General features: G+C 36.2%; 1 protein-coding gene across 2 annotated transcripts in view; it reads right to left on the bottom strand.

The window, feature by feature from the left end:
* The window catches only part of Atg10 (autophagy related 10), a 239,572-nt gene that overhangs the window by 159,869 nt on the left and 60,298 nt on the right, over positions 1-19,405 (bottom strand). For both annotated transcript variants that reach the window (XM_048331622.1, XM_048331623.1), the window contains exon 3: positions 7,692-7,799. In XM_048331622.1, coding sequence (XP_048187579.1) covers positions 7,692-7,799 — 108 coding nt within the window. The remainder of the gene's footprint in view (positions 1-7,691; positions 7,800-19,405) is intronic.

Below are 19,405 nucleotides of genomic sequence, written 5' to 3'. Positions count from 1 at the left end.
AATAAGTCATATTACTATTTAGTGTCATGGAATTTTATAAGGATTTAATAATTTAGAACTACTATGGAAAATGAGCACACAATAGAAAATCAATACATGGTCATTACATATATTTATGAGGATTAAAATGTAGTATAAAAAGACATTAATACTGACATGTTTATTAAAAGATAATCTGTTTAAAGACAATGATAAAAATATTGATCGAGGGCTGGGGATATGGCCTAGTGGCAAGAGTGCCTGCCTCATATACATGAGGCCCTGGGTTCGATTCCCCAGCACCACATATACAGAAAATGGCCAGAAGTGGCGCTGTGGCTCAAGTGGCAGAGTGCTAGCCTTGAGCAAAAAGAAGCCAGGGACAGTGCTCAGGCCCTGAGTCCAAGCCCCAGGACTGGCCAAAAAAAAAATATATATATATTGATAAAGGCTAAACTAACAGAGGTGTTCTCTAATGGCATAGAATCTCTTCTCAAGCTTAACATCAATTCATTCACTTATTTAAATTCCTCTGGTATGGTTATCCAGCTACCTATGAATACACTTCACTACCAATTTGAGAGAAAAACATTAAAAAATTATTTTAGCCCTTTGAGAATTGAATTTTAGGATTTTAAAAAGAGTATCTTTTTCCTAATCTTTGCTTCATAATGTCATTACCTGTAATCTAAAAATTTATTATTCTCTAAAAGAGTTGAGGCACTTTATGACATGATGGCTGAAAATGAGAACTAATATTGCTTTACACAGTGTTTAAGAGATGATGAAACTCAATGATCACAAAAATACCAGTCATTTTTATGACTGATAGATTCTTTCCTATAGCTGGATTTGATAATTTTCATAAATTATGAATATATAAACCATAAGTTCTTCTATCATGGGCCCAATCTTCTTCATAAATCAGTATATTTTTTTTGAAATCTTTTTTTTTTTTGAAAAAAATTTTTTTTTTTTTTTTTTTTGCCAGTCCTGGGCCTTGGACTCAGGGCCTGAGCACTGTCCCTGGCTTCTTCCCGCTCAAGGCTAGCACTCTGCCACCAGAGCCACAGCACCCCTTCTGGCCGTTTTCCATATACATGGTACTGGGGAATCGAACCGAGAGCTTCATGTGTAGGAGGCAAGCACTCTTGCCACTACGCCATATTCCCAGCCCCATGAATCAGTATTTTTGAAATTTGCTTCAATATTTATTTTTGAGACCAAGAGTAGATTCCTCATCTAATTGCATTCTACCTAACAACATATCTAATTTTCTCTTGATGCCACAAATAAGTACCAGGAGAAAATAAATTTATTTTAAGATCACCAAAAGTGATAAACATGAATTATTTTACACCATCATACTTATAATTATACTATTGAATACATTAAAATTATACACAAGACCCTGAAGAAGAAAAGATTTAAGACTATACTATACCCAGTAAAGATCTAAGAAAATGAGCCATTGTATATGCAATTCAAATGAAATTCTTCAACTGTCTTAATTAGGCTACCACTACTTTTAGTGAAAGTCACTCTCAATTTTGTCATCGTCAGAATCACTCTGAGATACTGTAACTGTACTTGAAGGAATTTATCTTCTAACCTGAAGGTTCTATGCACCGTCTGAACATCAGAAAAAGCAGTGAAAAGTTTTGCAGAGTATACTTTTTGTTTCTCCCTTCACGTCCTGCTCCTTACTGCATGACAATGAAACATTTTATTAGTATTAATAGCACTTCATACTTCTATCCAACTGAAGTAAATAAGTGTGTATGAAAACTAAGTTTTATTAGAGGTTACACTGCTAATATGTGGCTGAAAAATAAAACACAACTTCCAAGTCTAGTACTATTTTTTCTAGTTGTGCCATTGTTATAATGCAAGTAAGGCAGTCTAAATTAAATGGGTATCAGACTGTTAAAACTAGAACACTAGAGATGACTGAAAGGCTGATCATCAGATTCAATTCCAACATTTAAAACACAAACCAATAAAAACTTACTGAACGTTTATCTCTTTAAACATTCTTAATTTTTCTACGAAAATTGAGTACTGGAAAAAAAATCATTCTAGCAGAAACGAAATGTACTTAGAAATGAATTCTAACTTACTGATAACCCAGTATGTATCAATACACCGATCTATGTGGTCCTTCAGATGAAATGATTTAGGGGAGGAACCAAATTAGAAGGTTTACTCAGGTAATAAGTTTTTGTTGCTTTTTGTTGTTGGTGGTGGTAGTGGTGGAGCTTGAAGTTAGGGTCTGGGCACTGTCCCTGAGCTCTTTTGTTCAAGACTAGCACTCTATCACTTTGAGCCACAGTTCCACTTACAATTTTTGAGTGGTAATGGGAGTTAAGAGTCTCAACTCCAAGCCAACTGGCTTGGAACCACAATCCTCAGATCTCAGCCTCCTGAGTAGATAAGATTACAGGCATGAGCTGCCAGTGCCAGGTAAGAACATATACTTTTATGCAAAAATCCTTGAAGAGAAGAAACAGGAATAAAAATATACTTTAAGGGGAAAAAAAAGACTCATAGCTAAGAAAGTCATACCTGATGAGCCATAGCTCTGCTCAGGTAACAGGATTTTTAAATTTATTATCCTACTCCAATGGGGTTTACAGTCTAAAGCTTGAAAAGCAGTAAGTACATATCTAAGAACTACTAAGAAAGAGATGAAAGAACATATACTTTTCCTTTCTTTCTTTCCTCCTCTTTCCTTCCTCCTTTCTTTCTTCCTTTCCTTCTTTCCTTCTTTTCCTTCTTCTTTTTTGTAGATTGTGGGGCTTGAACTCAGGGCCTAGGTGCTGACTCTGAGCTCTTTTGCTCAAGACTTGTGCTCTATGACTTTGAGCCATAGCTCCAATTCTGTGTTTGTTTGTTTGTTTGTTTTTCCTTTTCCTGGACAAATCATGCTTGTTTCTTTGTGTTAGAGGGTTCTGGAGCTTGAACTCTGGTCTTCGGGGTTGTCATTGAGCTCCTTTTGCTCAAGACTAACATTCCACCATTTGAGCCACAGCATCACTCCTATTTTTTTTTTTCTGTGAGTAATTAGAAATAGGACTCTCTTGCCTGGGCTGGTTTGAAGTAGTCCTCAGATCTCAAACTCCTGAATAGCTAGGACTACAGGTGTGAGCCACCAGTGCTATGCAATGCTTTTTTAAAAAATTGTTAGCTGATCACTTCCGGTTTTTGAGAGGTTAATTGGAGATAAGAATCACAGGGAGTTTTCTGCCCTGCTGGCTTCAAACCTAATCCTCAAATCGAAGACTTCTGATTAGCTAGGATTACAGGCATGAGCCACCAGAGCCCAGTAAAAGCATATACTTTTATTATGCAAATCCTTGAAGAGAAAGAACAGGAATAAAAAATATATACTTTAAGAGAAAAAAAATGACTCATAGGTAAGACAGTCTTGTCTGAATGGAAATGAAAAAAAAAACTATAGTTCTAGGCCTTTAGTATATTTGTATATTATATACTGGATATACAGGATCTTTCCTGCTAGAGACTGGAGAGGAAAACAGATTTACCAAGATACATACTATCTTATTTTGAAGTTTAAAATCTTCCTGTGTTACTTGTGAATAGAAAGAATGAAAGACCTTACAAGAACTTCAGAAATGAAAGATGCTTACATAGATGGTGACTCCAAATTGAACTACTACACAAAGCAAAATAACACTAAGGACTTCAAGGGGATAAGAGAAAAGTGTTTAGAATCCTAACTGGCAATAGGTAGTTTGGTATTAAATTTAGTATTTGAATTCCATTATTCACATAAAAATATCTACTTTTTCCACTTAACATGAATATTATATAATCCTCTAGAAGATCTTTTTAATAATGCTATCACTCATAAAGGTGTGTCCTAAACAATCATTACTTTTGGACATTATAGTTGTTTCTCCTTTTCCTATCATAAATAATAGTGGAATTAATATATTTCTAGGCAAATCTTAGTACAATTCTGATTTTTAGGAGTATACATATGCAATTTATCTCAATGTGAACATTTTGAAGATCAAAAAGTAATATATTTTGATGGGTAGATGAATAGGTACATAATAAACCAAGCAAAGAAAAAATGTTAATTGTAAAATCTGAATGGTAAGTATAAAGATGTTCCCTGAAATTTTCTTTCATCTTTACCATATGTTGAAAATCATCAGAAAATGTTAGAAGTAAAAAATGGAAAAATTTATATTGTATGAGGCTAAATTCCTAGAACTGAAATGGATCACACGTAGCATGTGCACAATTTTAATCTTTGTATGTTAAAACCTCAACTTGAAAGTGTCAGTTCCTTCACACTGTCAACACTTTTTAGTGCTTTTAAGATTTCTGCCAACTTGTTAGAGAAAAACTAGAAATTCATTTTTGAAACCATTATTTCTATGGTTTTCTTTTTAACATTTTAAAGTTAATATATAATGAACTGAAAAGTTTCCTAACATGCTTGGCTTCAGATTTGATGTTAGTTATCTAAGCCATGAAGCAGTACTCAAAATTCAAGCACTCACTCTTATTCGGTTAACTTACTGCCAAGCACAATAGTGTCAAGAATAACTTTATACTGGGAAAAGGTAATTTTAGACCATTATCAGACAAGTAAAATGGCTAGTGCCTGATTGCCACATTGGCCTGACTTAACACTCTCAGAAAGACTTTTCTCATTTTACTGGGATGTTTAGAAGTAGAGCATCATAATTGCTACTTTTCTCCTGAAACCATTAGGTCCCACCAATCTTATTTCAAATTCAAGTATTTGTCAGACAGTAGTGGCTCACACTTATAATGCTAACTACTTGTGAGGCTGAGAATGGATGGTTTATGGTTCAAGTATAGCCTCATTAACAAAAATCTGTGTGACTCCATCTCAAGGAGGAAAACTAAACACAGTGGTAAGTGATTCTTAACCCAGCAACAAGAGAAGCTAAAAATTGGTGGATCATGGTGTAGACAAGCCTAGGGAGGAAGTAATATTCTATTTCAAAAACCCAGATGCCCCTTCATAGATTAATGGATCAAGAAATTATGTTATAAATGCAAAATGGAATTCTTTGCTTGTATCAGAAAGTATGGCATTGCCCCATTCATAAGGAAATGGAAAGACTTGGGGGAAAAAATCATAATAAGTGAAGTGAGCCAGACCCAAAGAAACATGGACTGTATGGTTTCCCTCATTGGTAATAAGTAGTGTATGTCTAGGATAATCATAGCAGATGATCACAATAGCTCAATAGCTATGTACATATGATTACATAAAATGAAGCTAAGCGAAATGAACTCCAAGTCATGGAAACAAGCAGTTTATCATTGTTGTTGGTATTTCTAACAAACTGTGTGAAATTATTTCTTTTTTCTTTTGCTTATCTTCCCTATGGTTTAGCTCTTGTTTTCAATGTGTTTGATTGTGGCACCCTGGGTATTGTATGTATGTTTCTCTGAATCAGAGAAGGGAAAGGGAACATCAAAATGGTGAGACAAATGACAAAGGGTGAAACAATGCAACAACAATACTTACTTGCCAATATGTAGTAAACCAACTGTACAACTGGGGAGGGGAGAATTGGAGTAGAGGGAAGGTGGGAAAAAATAAGGGAAGAGGTAATAAGTTTGACAAGAAATGTACTCACTACCTTGCATATGTAGTTGTAGGCCCTCTGTACATCACCTTGACAATATTTTTTTTAAATAATTGGCAAAAAAAACAGAACGGTAGGCATGGCTCAGTGGTAGAAAAACCTACAAAGCAAGTGTGAAGTCCTGATTTCAAACTTTAGCTTTAAAAAATGCCAAGCTGATTTTATTCTTGCCTCCTTCGATCCCTTTTACCCAATACTTAAAGATAATTTTTAAAAAGAAGTTAAGAAAAGGAATGTATTAGACAGGAGGGCCCATGAGAGGAGTAATGATTGCATTGGTTGGTGAATCTGAGTGGGCCAGCAGCATAAATTCCCACTTACCAAATGTGCTTTAGACACAATCATTGTCCAATACCCAATCTGCTGCCAGTAGAATCCAACACACTGAAAAGGTGAATGGTCTCCTTACCATCTCCTGAAAAGGCCACTGGTCATTTGGTAGTCAGTCGACTACCATTCTAGTCAGAATGAGCCAGCAGTTCATTCTAGCAGGAATAGACCTGTGTTTTGGGATAGGTTTGTCTTTCCTTCCCACTATGCCTCAGCAAGTGCCACTATTCAGTCTTACTGGATGTTTGATCCATAGAGACAGGATCCCAGGAAACATTATTTTATATCAGGGACTCACTTTGTAGAAGAAGAAAAGTGGGAGTAGACATGTAAGATACACTCTTCTTATCATTCTGTACCACCCGAAAGTTAAAATCCTGATAGACTGTAGCTGACTTTGGTACACTAGATATTGTATGCATTTTTATCGGAACTGGGAAAGGGGAACACCAAAATGGCGAGATGAAGGGTAAAAGGTGAACCAATGCAATAGCAATACTTACAAGACAATATGCTATAAACCAACTGTATGTCTCAGGGGAGGGTGGGGAGGGAACCGGAGAGGGGGAAGGTAGGAGAAAAAAGGAGAGGGTAAAAAGTTTGATAAGTAATATACTCACTGCCTTACATATGTGACTGTAACCCCTCTGTACATTACTTTGACAATAAAAAAAATTAAAACTAAAAAATAATGCCAAGCTGAGGGCTGAGAATGTAGCTTAGTGGTAGAGTGCTTGCCTATCATGCGTGAGAGCCTGGGTTCGATTCCTCAGCACCACATAAATAGAAAAGGCTGGAAGTGGCGCTGTGGCTCAAGTGGTAGGGTGCTAGCCTTGAGCAAAAAGAAGCCAGGGACGGTGCTCAGTCCCTGAGTCTCAAGCCCCAGGACTGGCAAAAAAAAAAAAAAAAAAAAAAAGGCCAAGCTAGGCATCAGTGGTTCAAGTCTATAATCCTAGCTACTCAGGAGTCTGATTTCTCAGTTTGACAGCAGCTCAGGCAGGAGAGTCATGAGACAAAAATCCAGAAATAAAGCTGTGACTCAAGTGGTAGAACAATAGCCTTGAGCACAAAAAGACAATGTCCAGGTCCACAGTTCAGGCCCTGTAACTGGCAAAAAAAAAAAAAAGAAAGGAAGAAAGAAGGGAGGGAGAGAAAGAAAATGAAGGGAAGAAAATAAGGAAAGAAGGATAGAAAAAGCCAAAAAAATGTTAAATATTTTACTTTAGTATGAGTGCTACAGAATTACTGTGCATCCAGAGAACACAATATCATGGAGCCATTAAAAAAAACTATGGAATTAGGGACTTACTGATATGGAAAGATGTCCTTGATATATTAGGTCATTTCAAAATCATTGTGCATGGTAGAAACACATAGAATGATAATTACTAAAATGTTAACGTGATTACTTATCAAAGACTCTATACAAGATAACCTTTTATACATTTTCATATTATTTATAGTGACACATGTATATTTTTCCTAACAATAAGAAATGTAAGAACAGTATCTGCATTTTGTTAAGAAGAAAATTTTAAATACTTTACAAGTCACCCAAGTTATCAGTATCTTAACAAAATTTAATTTAGCAAGTAGGTCAAAAGTGTGTGAGAATGTTAAAGGAAATGACACTGATCAAGATGTATTGTATTCAAACTGCTTTACTATATGCTTTGCTTCACAAAGACTGAAAAGGAGAACATAATGTATTAAGCTACTCACCTCCATCGCAGGAAATGTCTGTACACTAGCAGATTTTCCCAGATGTGACTCTGAAGTATTGTTTTTTATTTGAAAATGTGTTTTGCACATGTATCCATCACAGCAGTCCTATGTTCCATAACAACAACAAAAAAAAAAAACAGAAAATGACAATTGAGAATTCAACACTAAGAACCACCAACTCCCAAGTTCCAAGCTAAGCAAAGAAATCTACGTATATTAAATGAGATTAAATAGTATGACTAAAGAGGCTAGTTCAATGTACTGTGTAGACAGCCAATAAATACGAATCTTGTTGCCTAACCTCTCTTACTTATTGTTTTCCTCCTAAATTCAATCTCCTGTACCTTTTTTATCCTACTAGACCATAGCACCAAAGTCAGACAGCAAAACTTTAGGATAGCAACCACTAAAAAACATTTAAACTTACAGAAATATCTTGTCACATAATTAATAGTGATGTCCATGACTTTTATAAAGAGAGAAGTTTTCAGGAGGATTTTCAACAGATAATGAAGTTAGAAGGAAGCTTTTGTTTCCATTTCTTTTTTCATGTAAGAACTCTATGAAATGTCTCAGGGAAGCCAGACATAGTGGTTCACCTCTATATTTCCACTTACTGAAGAGAAAGAGAAACTGGGAAGATAACGGTTCAAAGCCAGCAAAAAGTTTTTGAGACTTAATCTCACTATCCTGATTACCCCACCTACAACAGTAGTTGTACAATGAAGGATTCTATTCTAAGGTATGGACCCTAGGTAAAATAATAAAATAATAATAATAATAATAATAATAATATTCTTCCTGAAAAATAAAACTAAACCAAAAAATGACTGGGAGTGTGGCTGAAGTGGTACAATACCTGTCTTGCAATTCACAGTAATGCTCTTAGTTCAGACTCCAACTACTCAAAACTCACAGGGAGGTAATGATTTGGCATCTGTATGAGTACTTGAAGGAACCTGGACTTTTTACTCCCCTTACACAACAGTCACTTCCATTTGGGTATGTTGTACACTGAGAAAGTTTTGTCTTGGCTGGGAATATGGTCTAGTGGCAAGAGTGCTTGCCTCATATACATGAAACCTTGGGTTCGATTCCCCAGCACCACATATAAAAGAACCGGAAGTGGCACTGTGGGTCAAGTGGCAGAGTGCTATCCTTGAGCAAAAAGAAGCCAGGATAGTGCTCAGGCCTTGAGTCCAAGGCCCACAACTGGCCAAAAAAAAAAAAAAAAAGAAAGTTTTGTCTTATGCTGCATTGACGTCTCTAATTCCTTTTTTATAGAACTTTTCTTCAAAGAGTTTCAAGTAATTACCACAATTTTTATATATGTATTGTGAGATATAGTCTCCAAGCCCCTCAGTAATTGTATTGAACTATTGGGGTATTTTTGCAGTTGCTATTAAATATACTAATGGATGATGGTCATCTAATTATAGTCAGTTATATTTTTTTAAGACAAATTTATTTGAATTCCATAAAGTCATCCATAAGAATATAGTATCTCTGTGCAAAAACATACTTGCATCCCAATGAATATCAATTCGCCAATGAATTATCACACTAATATTCACATTTTAGCAGAATTAAAACAATGACAAGAAAGGACTTTCTTTATCTTTTAACAAGAAGAAGAGGTTTTGGATACTGAGACACACAGAGTTCTAAAGCCACATGAAAATGGAGATTGGTGCCATTACAAGCAAAGAAAATCCAGGATTGCTGAAAACCACGAGAAGCTAGAAAAAGAGGAGAGGGCTCTTCTCTAGAATCTTCAGAGGACACCTCATCCTGCCAAAACCTTGATTCTTGTCTTCCAGAACCATGTGAGAATAAATGTCTGTTATTTTAATTTAACGAATGCATGCTGTTTTGCTATCTTGGCATCTCAAAAACAAACCAAAAAAACCAAACCAGTTATATTGTTTTTTAATAGAAATTTCAGGGATTTTACTATATCAGTGGAGAAGAACTTATATAGCAAGTATGGGCACTGGGTTTGATCCCCAACAACACAAAATAAAATTTATATATATATATATATATATTTTATTATCAAACTGAATTACATAGATGTCACAGTTTCATACATTAGTCATTGGATACATTTCTTGTACTGTTTGTTACCTCGTCCCTCATTCCCCCCCTCCCTTTCCCCCTTTTCCCTCCCCCCCCATGAGTTGTTCAGTTCATTTACACTAAACAGTTTTGCAAGTATTGCTTTTGTAGTTGTTTGTCTTTTTTTACCCTATGTCTCTCGATTTTGGTATTCCCTTTCAGTTTCCTAGTTCTAATACCAGTATACCTGGTTTCCAATATACTCAGATAAGATACAGAGAAAGTGTAGGTACTACCACAGGATGGTGATACAAGAAGATCATCAGTAATAGAGGCTACAGTTACATATGGCACGTTGAAAGTAGTTACAACTGTGACATAACAATCGTTTCCATAACATGGAGTTTATTTCACTTAGCATTATCTTATGTGTTCATAAGGGTATAGCTATTGGGCTCCTGTGATCCTCTGCTGTCACTTGCCTAAACCTGTGCTAATTATTCCCTATAAGGGAGACCATAGAGTCCATGTTTCTTTGGGTCTGGCTCACTTCACTTAGTATAATTTTTTCCAAGTCCTTCCATTTCCTTACAAATGGGGCAATGTCATTCTTTCTGATAGAGGCATAAAATTCCATTATGTATATGTACCACATTTTCCTGATCCATTCTTCTACTGAGGGGCATCTGGGTTGGTTCCAGATTCTAGCTATGACAAATTGTGCTGCGATGAACATTGTTGTACTGGTGGCTTTAGTGTGTTCTTGTTTGTGGTCTTTTGGATAGATACCCAAAAGTGGGGAGCTGGGTCATTGGGGAGTTCTATATTTAGCCTTCTGAGGAATCTCCATACTGCTTGCCAGAGTGGCTGAACCAGTTTACATTCCCACCAACAATGAAGTAGGGTTCCCTTTTGGCCACATCCCCTCCAACATTTGTTATTGTTAGTTTTCTTGATATAGGACATTCTTACTGGGGTGAGATGGAATCTCAATGTTGTTTTGATTTGCATTTCTTTTATGGCCAGTGATGTAGAGCACTTTTTCATATGTCTCTTGGCCATTCTTATTTCCTCATCAGAGAAGTCTCTTTTTAAGTCTCTAGCCCACTTGATGAAGGGGCGATTGGGTCTTTGCGGTTTTGTTTTGGAGGAAGTTAATTTTTTTAGTTCTGCATATATTTTAGATATGAGGCTTTTGTCCATTGAATGGCCAGTAAAGATCTTCTCCCAATCTGTGGGCTTTCTGTTTATCTTGCAAGCTATGTCCTTTGCCCTGCAGAAGCTCTGCAGTTTGATGCAGTCCCATTTGTCCAACCTTTCTTTGATTTGTAGCCTTTCTGGGTCTTTGTTAAGAAAGTTCCGTCCTGTGCCAAGGAGCCTAAGTGTTTCTCTTACTCCTTCGATTAGTATTTTCATGGTGTCTGTTTTGATTTCTAGGTCTTTGATCCATTTGGAATTGATTTTGGTGCAGGGTAATATATAAGGATCTAGTTTTAGTTTGTTGCATGTGTTGAGCCAGCTTTGCCAGCACCATTTGTTAAAGAGGCTATCTTTCTTCCAAACTATTGTTTTAGCTCCTTTATCAAAGATTAAGTAGGCATAGTTCTGTGGGTTCATTTCTGGGTCTTCAATTCTGTTCCATTGGTCTTCAGGACTGTTCCGGTGCCAATACCAAGCTGTTTTTATTACTATAGCTCTATAATACAACTTGAAGTTGGGTATTGTAATTCCTCCAGCACCATTCTTTCTGCTTAGGATTGATTTTGCTATTCTAGGTCTTTTATTGTTCCATATGAATTTCTGGATTGCTTAATCTATTTCATTAAAGAATGGTGTTGGGATATTAATGGGTATTGCATTGAATTTGTAGAGGGCACAAAGAAAATCTGTACGAATTCAGAAGTATCAGAACCATTCCCTGCATTCTATCAGACCACAATGGAATAAAATTAGAGCTCAACTCAAACAGCCACCACAGAAAATCCTACACTTCATGGAGACTAAACAACACACTGCTGAATCATCAGTGGGTCATTGAAGAAATTAAAACAGAAATTCAAATGTTTATGGAACTCAACCAAGTTGAGGACACAAAGTACCAGCTCCTTTGGGACACAGCAAAGGCAGTACTCAGAGGAAAATTTATATCTCTGAATGCATACACCAACAAACTGGAGAAACAGCAACTCAACCATTTAAGGAAGCACCTTAATTTACTTGAAAGAGAACAACCAGCCAAACCCCAAGTCAATAGACGGAAGCAAATAATTAAAATCAAATCAGAATTAAATCAATTAGAGACAAAAAAAACATCAAAAGAATCAACAAAACAAAGAGTTGGGTCTTTGAAAAAAATCAATAAGATAGACAGACCACTAGCAAACGACCAAAAACCGAAGGCAGCACACTCAAATAAACAAGATAAGAGATGAATCAGGTAACATCACCATAGAAACAACCAAAATTCAGACCATAATAAGGGACTATTTTGCAAACCTTTATGCCAACAAATTCGAGAACTTGGAAGAAATGGATGATTTCTTAGAAAAACATGATATCCCCGAACTCAACCATGAAGATTTAAACCTTCTAAACAGACCCATATCCAGTATTGAAATAGAAATGGCAATAAGTAATCTCCCATCCAAGAAAAGCCCAGGTCCAGACGGATTCACTGCAGAATTCTACAAGGCCTTCAAAACAGAACTCACACCAATATTTCTCAAACTCTTCAATGAAATTGAAAGAGAATGTTCACTACCAGACACTTTCTATGAAGCCAGTATAACTCTCATCCCAAAACCAGGCAGGGACTCATCACGGAAAGAGGACTATAGACTGATTTCCCTGATGAACATAGACTCAAAAAGTCTCAACAAAATTCTGGCCAATGGACTTCAACAGGTCATCAAAAAAAACATACACCACGATCAAACTGGATTCATCCCAGGGATACAAAGTTGGTTCAATATACGCAAGTCAATTCATGCAATTCACCACATCAACCAGAGCAAGGTAAAGAACCACATGGTTATATCACTTGATGCGGAGAAAGCGTTTGATAAGATCCAGCACCCATTTATGCTAAAAGCCCTGGAATAATTGGGATTCCAGGGAACATTCCTGAATATAATCAAGGCAGTTTATGACAAACCAACAGCTAGCATAACTCTAAATGGTGAAAAACTAAAGCCATTCCCTTTAAAATCAGGAACAAGACAGGGATGTCCACTCTCTCCCCTTCTCTTCAACATAGTACTAGAATTCCTAGCCAGAGCAATTAGGCAAGAAGAAAATATAAAGGGGATCCAAATAGGAAAAGATGTAGTTAAACTTTCTCTCTTTGCAGATGATATGATCCTAAAGAACCCCATAGACTCTACTCCCAAGCTACAAGAGCTGATCCAAAACTTTGCAAAGTTGCAGGATACAAAATAAACCCTCAAAAATCAACGGCCTTTCTCTATGCTAACAACCCAAAGACTGAGGCTGAAATCAGGAAAGCAACTCCTTTAGCAATAGCCTCAAAAAACATAAAGTACCTAGGAATAACCTTAACCAAAGAAGTGAAAGACCTCTACGATGAGAACTTTAAAAACATGAAAAACGAAATTAAGGCAGAACTAAGGAAATAGAAAAACCTCCCGTGCTCCTGGATTGGGAGGATTAATATAATTTAATTTCTTAAAATATTTAATATTGGCTTAAATGGAGAAAGATATTTATTATGACTACTATCATCATTGCTGCTTGGTTTTACATAAAAAAGTCATTCCCCTGGGGAATATTAGCCATTTTTCTTCAATTGTCACTCCTTCCCTTACTGTCACTGTTGATATGGCCTCTCAGTTCTAGGGACAAACATAGAACTCTGATCTGGATAATCAAGGCCTCAGTCTTTCTAGTTGCAAAGACTCAGAAGAGCAACTGGTTCTCCCATCAGTCAATGAGGTATAATTCAAAATTTGTTTTTGAAGAAGAAATATTCTCTTTTTCACTAGAACTGATCAAGAAAAAAAAAGACCTTGTCAGTCATCACATAATTAAGCCAAGCCTAAAAACAAAGCAAACAGAGAAAAGCAAGACCACAGGATGCAATCATCAAATTCTGATTATGCTATTTGTGCTATTATATGCACAAAGCTACTTCTACCCTTAAATTTTTCAATTCTAAGTCTCTTTTCTGCTTCACCCAACAAGTTTTCTGTCATTTGCAACTAAGATAATTTTTCTATTAAGTGTTTTTTTAATAATTTAAAAATAGAAAAATTCACTGGGCACCAGTGGCCTGCCTTTATTCCTAGCTACTCAGAAGGCTGAGATCTGAGGATGGTAGTTCAAAGCCAACCTAGGCAGGAAAGTTCAAGAGACTCTTATCTCCAATAAACTACTCAGAAAAATCCAGAAGTGGAGCTTTGAATCAAGTGGTAGCCTTGAGCACAGAAAGGTTGGGGGACAGAACCCAGGCCCTGAGTTCAAGGCCCAGGACGGGGAAAAAAAAAAAAAAAAAAAAAAGAAAAATTCACCTGCTTTATTGTCACTGTAATAGTGTAGACAGTCAATTGATTATAAAAGAGTTACCAAATACAATATGGCTGTAATGATATGTATATGTGAAAAAAAGTACTGGTAGTCTGCAATTTCAAACTGATCTAGGCACAGAGAAAAAAACCAGCACTCAACATAGAACAGTTAAACCCAAACTGTGTGTTACTAAACATAATTCATGAAGTGAAACTAAATATTCTATGTTATATTTTTCTATACCTTCCTTCATAGTGGTTATGTAACTTCATCTAATGTAACGATTTAGTAAAACTTTGATTACAATTCAACGTGTATTTCTTTAGAGCAAAGGAACAAGTTATACAAGAAGTGTATCCACTGCCTTATATATGAAACTATAACCCCTGTGTACATCACCTTGACAATAAATAAATAATTTTTTCAAAAGAAGTAACTCAAAGTTTCTTGTGTGTTTGTTTTAAATTTTAAATAATTATCTAGAGTGTCCTTTTCTAATAAGATAAAAAATATGGCATCTTCAATATTATTTATATTTACTCCCATTTTAGGAAATTTCTAATACTATTATTGTCTGTAGGGATATCTGTAGACTATATTTTTTAATAATTGTCCTTGCAGTATAAATTTACTAATATCAAGAATGGACTAAAAATTATGCATAGAAAAGGAGAAGACTATATGTTTAGCTCAGAGCTAATGTACCAACCTAATATGCACAAGACTGAGTTCAATCCTCATAATTCCAAAAAATTAGAAGAGAGAGGGAATGAAATAGGGGAAAGACTTTTTTAAGTTAATATTGCTAGTAAAAGGAGAGTTTTAGGGTTGTGATGTCCCTTCAAACATTAATTTCCACATAAGTTATCTCTTTATATATTACTTTAAAGTATTTAAATAGGTTTTGTTCTTCACTGTTGAAGAATGCTTTTTTTTTTGGCCAGTCCTGGGGCCTTGGACTCAGGGCCTGAGCACTGTCCCTGGCTTCTTCTTGCTCAAGGCTAGCACTCTGCCACTTGAGCCACAGCGCCACTTCTGGCCATTTTCTGTGTATGTGGTGCTGGGGAATCGAACCCAGGGCCTCATGTATACGAGGCAAGCTCTCTCGCCACTAGGCCATATCCCCAGCCCCAAGAATGCTTTTTTTAAGAGGCAAGTAAATGTAAAGGCACAAGACCATCATCTTAAATCAGCTCTACAGTCAGTCAAGTCCAAAATACAATGGAAAACTCAAATCTCTTTGTATCCTGGCTGTGCTAAAGAACATACCCTCCCTCCTGCTGCTCTGCTTTCTACTTGTACTTATTATAGTTTACAATTTATTATCTATTTCTTAATTTTTAAACATTTTTTTAGTTTTATTTTTTTCTCCATAGATCATCAACTCAGGGCCTTAGCAACAGCCCCTAAGAAAAGCCCAGGTCCTAACCACAGAATCCAGAGCGCCACTCTATGATCTGGAGTGAAAACAAGAATAGGTGGATATACAAACAAAAAGAACCTTACAGGTTACCAAGTTCAACCCTCTCCTTCTAGAAACAAGAAGGCAAGAGACCAAAATATTTCTAAGAAACTTGTTTTTCAGCTGATTAAGGGCAGGGCTGGAATGGAAAACAGGTCACTTGACCCAAGCATTCTTTCTAATATACTAAGCAAATTCTGCCAGAGAATAAGAGCCTGGCAAGAAATATGCTTACTGACTTGGGTGGATGGGTACAGGCCAGCACTTTTTGACTTTGACTAACAAACTCAAACTTCTCAAGTGTGATCTAGGTACCAGCAGCTTCAATATCACTTGAAAGTTTACCAAAGAGGCATAAGCTCCTGCCCCATCCCAAATCTCCTAAATCTCTATCTACAGGGATCATCAGTTGATTTGTATGCACATTTGACAGCACTAAGTTAGCTCACACTTTAAGCCCTAACTCAAAAAGGATGGCACAGTGATTGTATTAGCATTGGCCTCAGCACTAGATGCACATGAGATTCCAAACGTTTTCCAAACACCGTTCCTGGGTTCTCACCTCCGACCAATTAAGCTACAATCTCTCCCAGAAGAATCTATTACAGCAGCCAAAGTTAAAAAGCACTGCACTGACTGCTGCAGTCAGGCTCCAGAACTCAGAAAATAGTCAATGAAGTAATCTGCAGTTGCCTCAACAGAAAAGGCCACAAGTGAGGATCTTCGTGAAGATCACAGCTCAGCTGGACCTAAATGCTAAAACCACCTCTTCATGGAGCTATTCTGAGACAACCCTTATGTAGTTTTCCTACTACCTCAAACCTTCTTTCTAGCAAAATTGTCCAGCCTGATTCAGTTCTCTGTAAATGCCACTAATCTTGTAGCTTAAAATTGTTCCATGTCCACCTAAATTTCTACTAGCAAGACTTCTTGCTTTCCATCTGCCACAGAACAGGTTACTTTACTCTGTTTAACTGCAAAAGAGAAATTAACAGAAAATGTCCAGGTACTATAAAAAAATACAAAACATTTCCTCTCAGACTCGTCCAGTTGTCTAAACAGAATGCCCTTTACCAATGTAAATGAGAAAAGTCATAAGTGTGCTAAATAAAAATATTAGAAAACATATATAATATATACTCTAAAATATAAATGATTGGCAATGTGAACAGTGACTGGATAATTCTATTAAAAAACTATTTTAGGGAGAAAAAAATATAACAAAAACTCATATGTTGGACTAGGCACCAAGGCCTCATATTTGTAAAAATCAGTTACTTAGAGACAGAAATTGAGAGGATTATGGTTTGAGGCCAAAAGGGGCCAAAAGTTCATGTGACTCCATCTCAACCAATACCTTGATACAGTGATACATATCTGTCATCCCAGCTATACCAGAAGCTGAGATCTGGAGGATCTCAGTTCCAGACCAGACCAGGAAAAACAGTTAACAAGAGCCATCTTAACAGAAAAAGCCAGGCATGAGAATTCATGCCTCTCATCTCAGCTACAGTGGTTATCACAAATAGGGCGATCACAATCCAGGCTGTGCTAAACAAAAGGTAAGACCCTATATCAAAAATAACTAGGGAGAGTGATATAAGGAGGTAAGATTCATTAGAATATAGTTGCATATGATGGAAATGTCACAGTGAACCCTCTTGTGCAATTACTGTATAATAATCCAAAAAAGAGGAAAAAGGGCTAGAGACATGGCTTGAGTGGTAGAGCACCTGTCTAGCAAGTACAAAACACTGAGTTCAAACCCAGTACTGCTTTAAAAAAAAAAAAATAACAGGGGCTGGGGATATGGCCTAGTGGCAAGAGTACTTGCCTCGTATATATGAGGCCCTGGGTTCAATTCCCCAGCACCACATATACAGAAAATGGCCAGAAGTGGCGCTGTGGCTCAAGTGGCAGAGTGCTAGCCTTGAGCAAAAAGAAGCCAGGAACAGTGCTCAGGCCCTGAGTCCAAGCCCGGGACTGGCCAAAAAAAAAAACAAAAAACAAAAACAACAGATGATATAAGATTTATAATTCTTATAAACTTATCATAAACATAATAAAGTTCAAAGATAAATAAAAATGTAAAAAGATATTAGCTCATATCACAAGAAAAACTAATTTCCCTGTTTTCAATTTTTAACGCATTTTTATTGTTATTGTAAAGGTGATGTACACAAGGGTTACAACTATATAAGTCAGATAAAGAGTACATTTCTTTTGGGATGTCATCCCTTCCCTCACTCTCTCCCAGATTTTCCCTCCTATCCCCACCCACAAATTGTATAGCTCATTTTCAACATTTACTTACCCCTTGTCCCACAATTTCTGTGCCCCCCCTTGCCCTCTCCAAAACAAATAAATGAACAAATAAGGCAAAAGAAAACAAAAACAGCAAGAAAGAGAATAACTTCTTGTCCATTTCCTGGAGTTCATTTTGATAAATATTACTTTATATGATTAGATGCACATAGATATTAATAGTTTTAATTTCCTCAAAATATAAGAGTTCCAACAAATCAAAAAGAGGCTAACATCTCAATATGAAAATGGTAAGGATAATTACTAAAAAAAAAAAAAAGAAATACACGTGGATTAAATATGTTCAATGTTACCCATAAGAAAAGGGAAATTAAAAACATATAGCTGGGAGCTGTTTGGTCAGGCCTGTAATACTAGCTATTCAAGAGGTTGAGATCTGAAGGCCTGAAGTTCAAAATCAGCCTAAGAAAAGTTCTCCGCACTAACTATGTAGCAAAATACATGGATAAAACAGACATTCTCATACATTGTCAGGGGCAGGGGAGTTTAAATTAATATAACATAAGAACATGTAGGCAATGACTGTCAAAAATTTAAATACACATATCTTGAACTCAGAAATGTTACTTCCAGAAATTTGTTTTACAAGTACAGTCACACATGGAGAAATAAAATTCATGCAATGATATATATGTATCATTATTTTAATGGTATAATATTGGAAGCAATTTAAATAATCATCAGATTATTCACACAAAATATGATATATCCAAATAATAGAACACTATAAAGTTACCAAAAATATATTTTAAAAGTGTTGTGTTGAATTATACTCAAGAGAGATCACTAATTTTTAAAAACCTTACATATACCCCTAACAAAACAATACATATGTATGCTACCATTTATTTAAATATAAGTGTATGCTATATGTCTTACTGAATATATATATATAAATAAAAAAGATACCTGAGACCCTAGTATCAGTGGTAACCACTGAGTATTTGGGTAAAGAGATGAAAATTAGAAAAGATACTTCTTAACTTTTTAAAGTACAAACCCTTTGTGGATATAAATAAGTAACTTCTGGGGTTTGAACTCAGTGCCTGAACATTGTTCCTAGCTTCATTTTGCTCAAGGCTAGCACTCTACCACTTGAGCTCAGTGCCACTTAGGGCTTTTTCTATATACATGGTGCTGAGGACTCAAACCCAGAGCTTCATGTATGCTAGGCAAGCACTCTACCTCTAAGCTACATTTCTAGCCCATAACATTTATTTTAAGCAAATAGCAATTGCTCTTTGCATATATGCCTCCAGGCCATCATACTGTACAGGAGATTCCCATCATAAACTTTTAGGGAGAAAGTGTCCTTGTGCCTTATAAAACCATGGAGACACAC

This window comes from Perognathus longimembris, chromosome 22 (assembly GCF_023159225.1).
Source record: "Perognathus longimembris pacificus isolate PPM17 chromosome 22, ASM2315922v1, whole genome shotgun sequence".
NCBI classification, from domain to species: Eukaryota; Metazoa; Chordata; class Mammalia; order Rodentia; family Heteromyidae; genus Perognathus; species Perognathus longimembris.
Note: the sequence above shows the minus strand (reverse complement) of the source record. Positions and strands in the feature narration are given on the sequence as shown.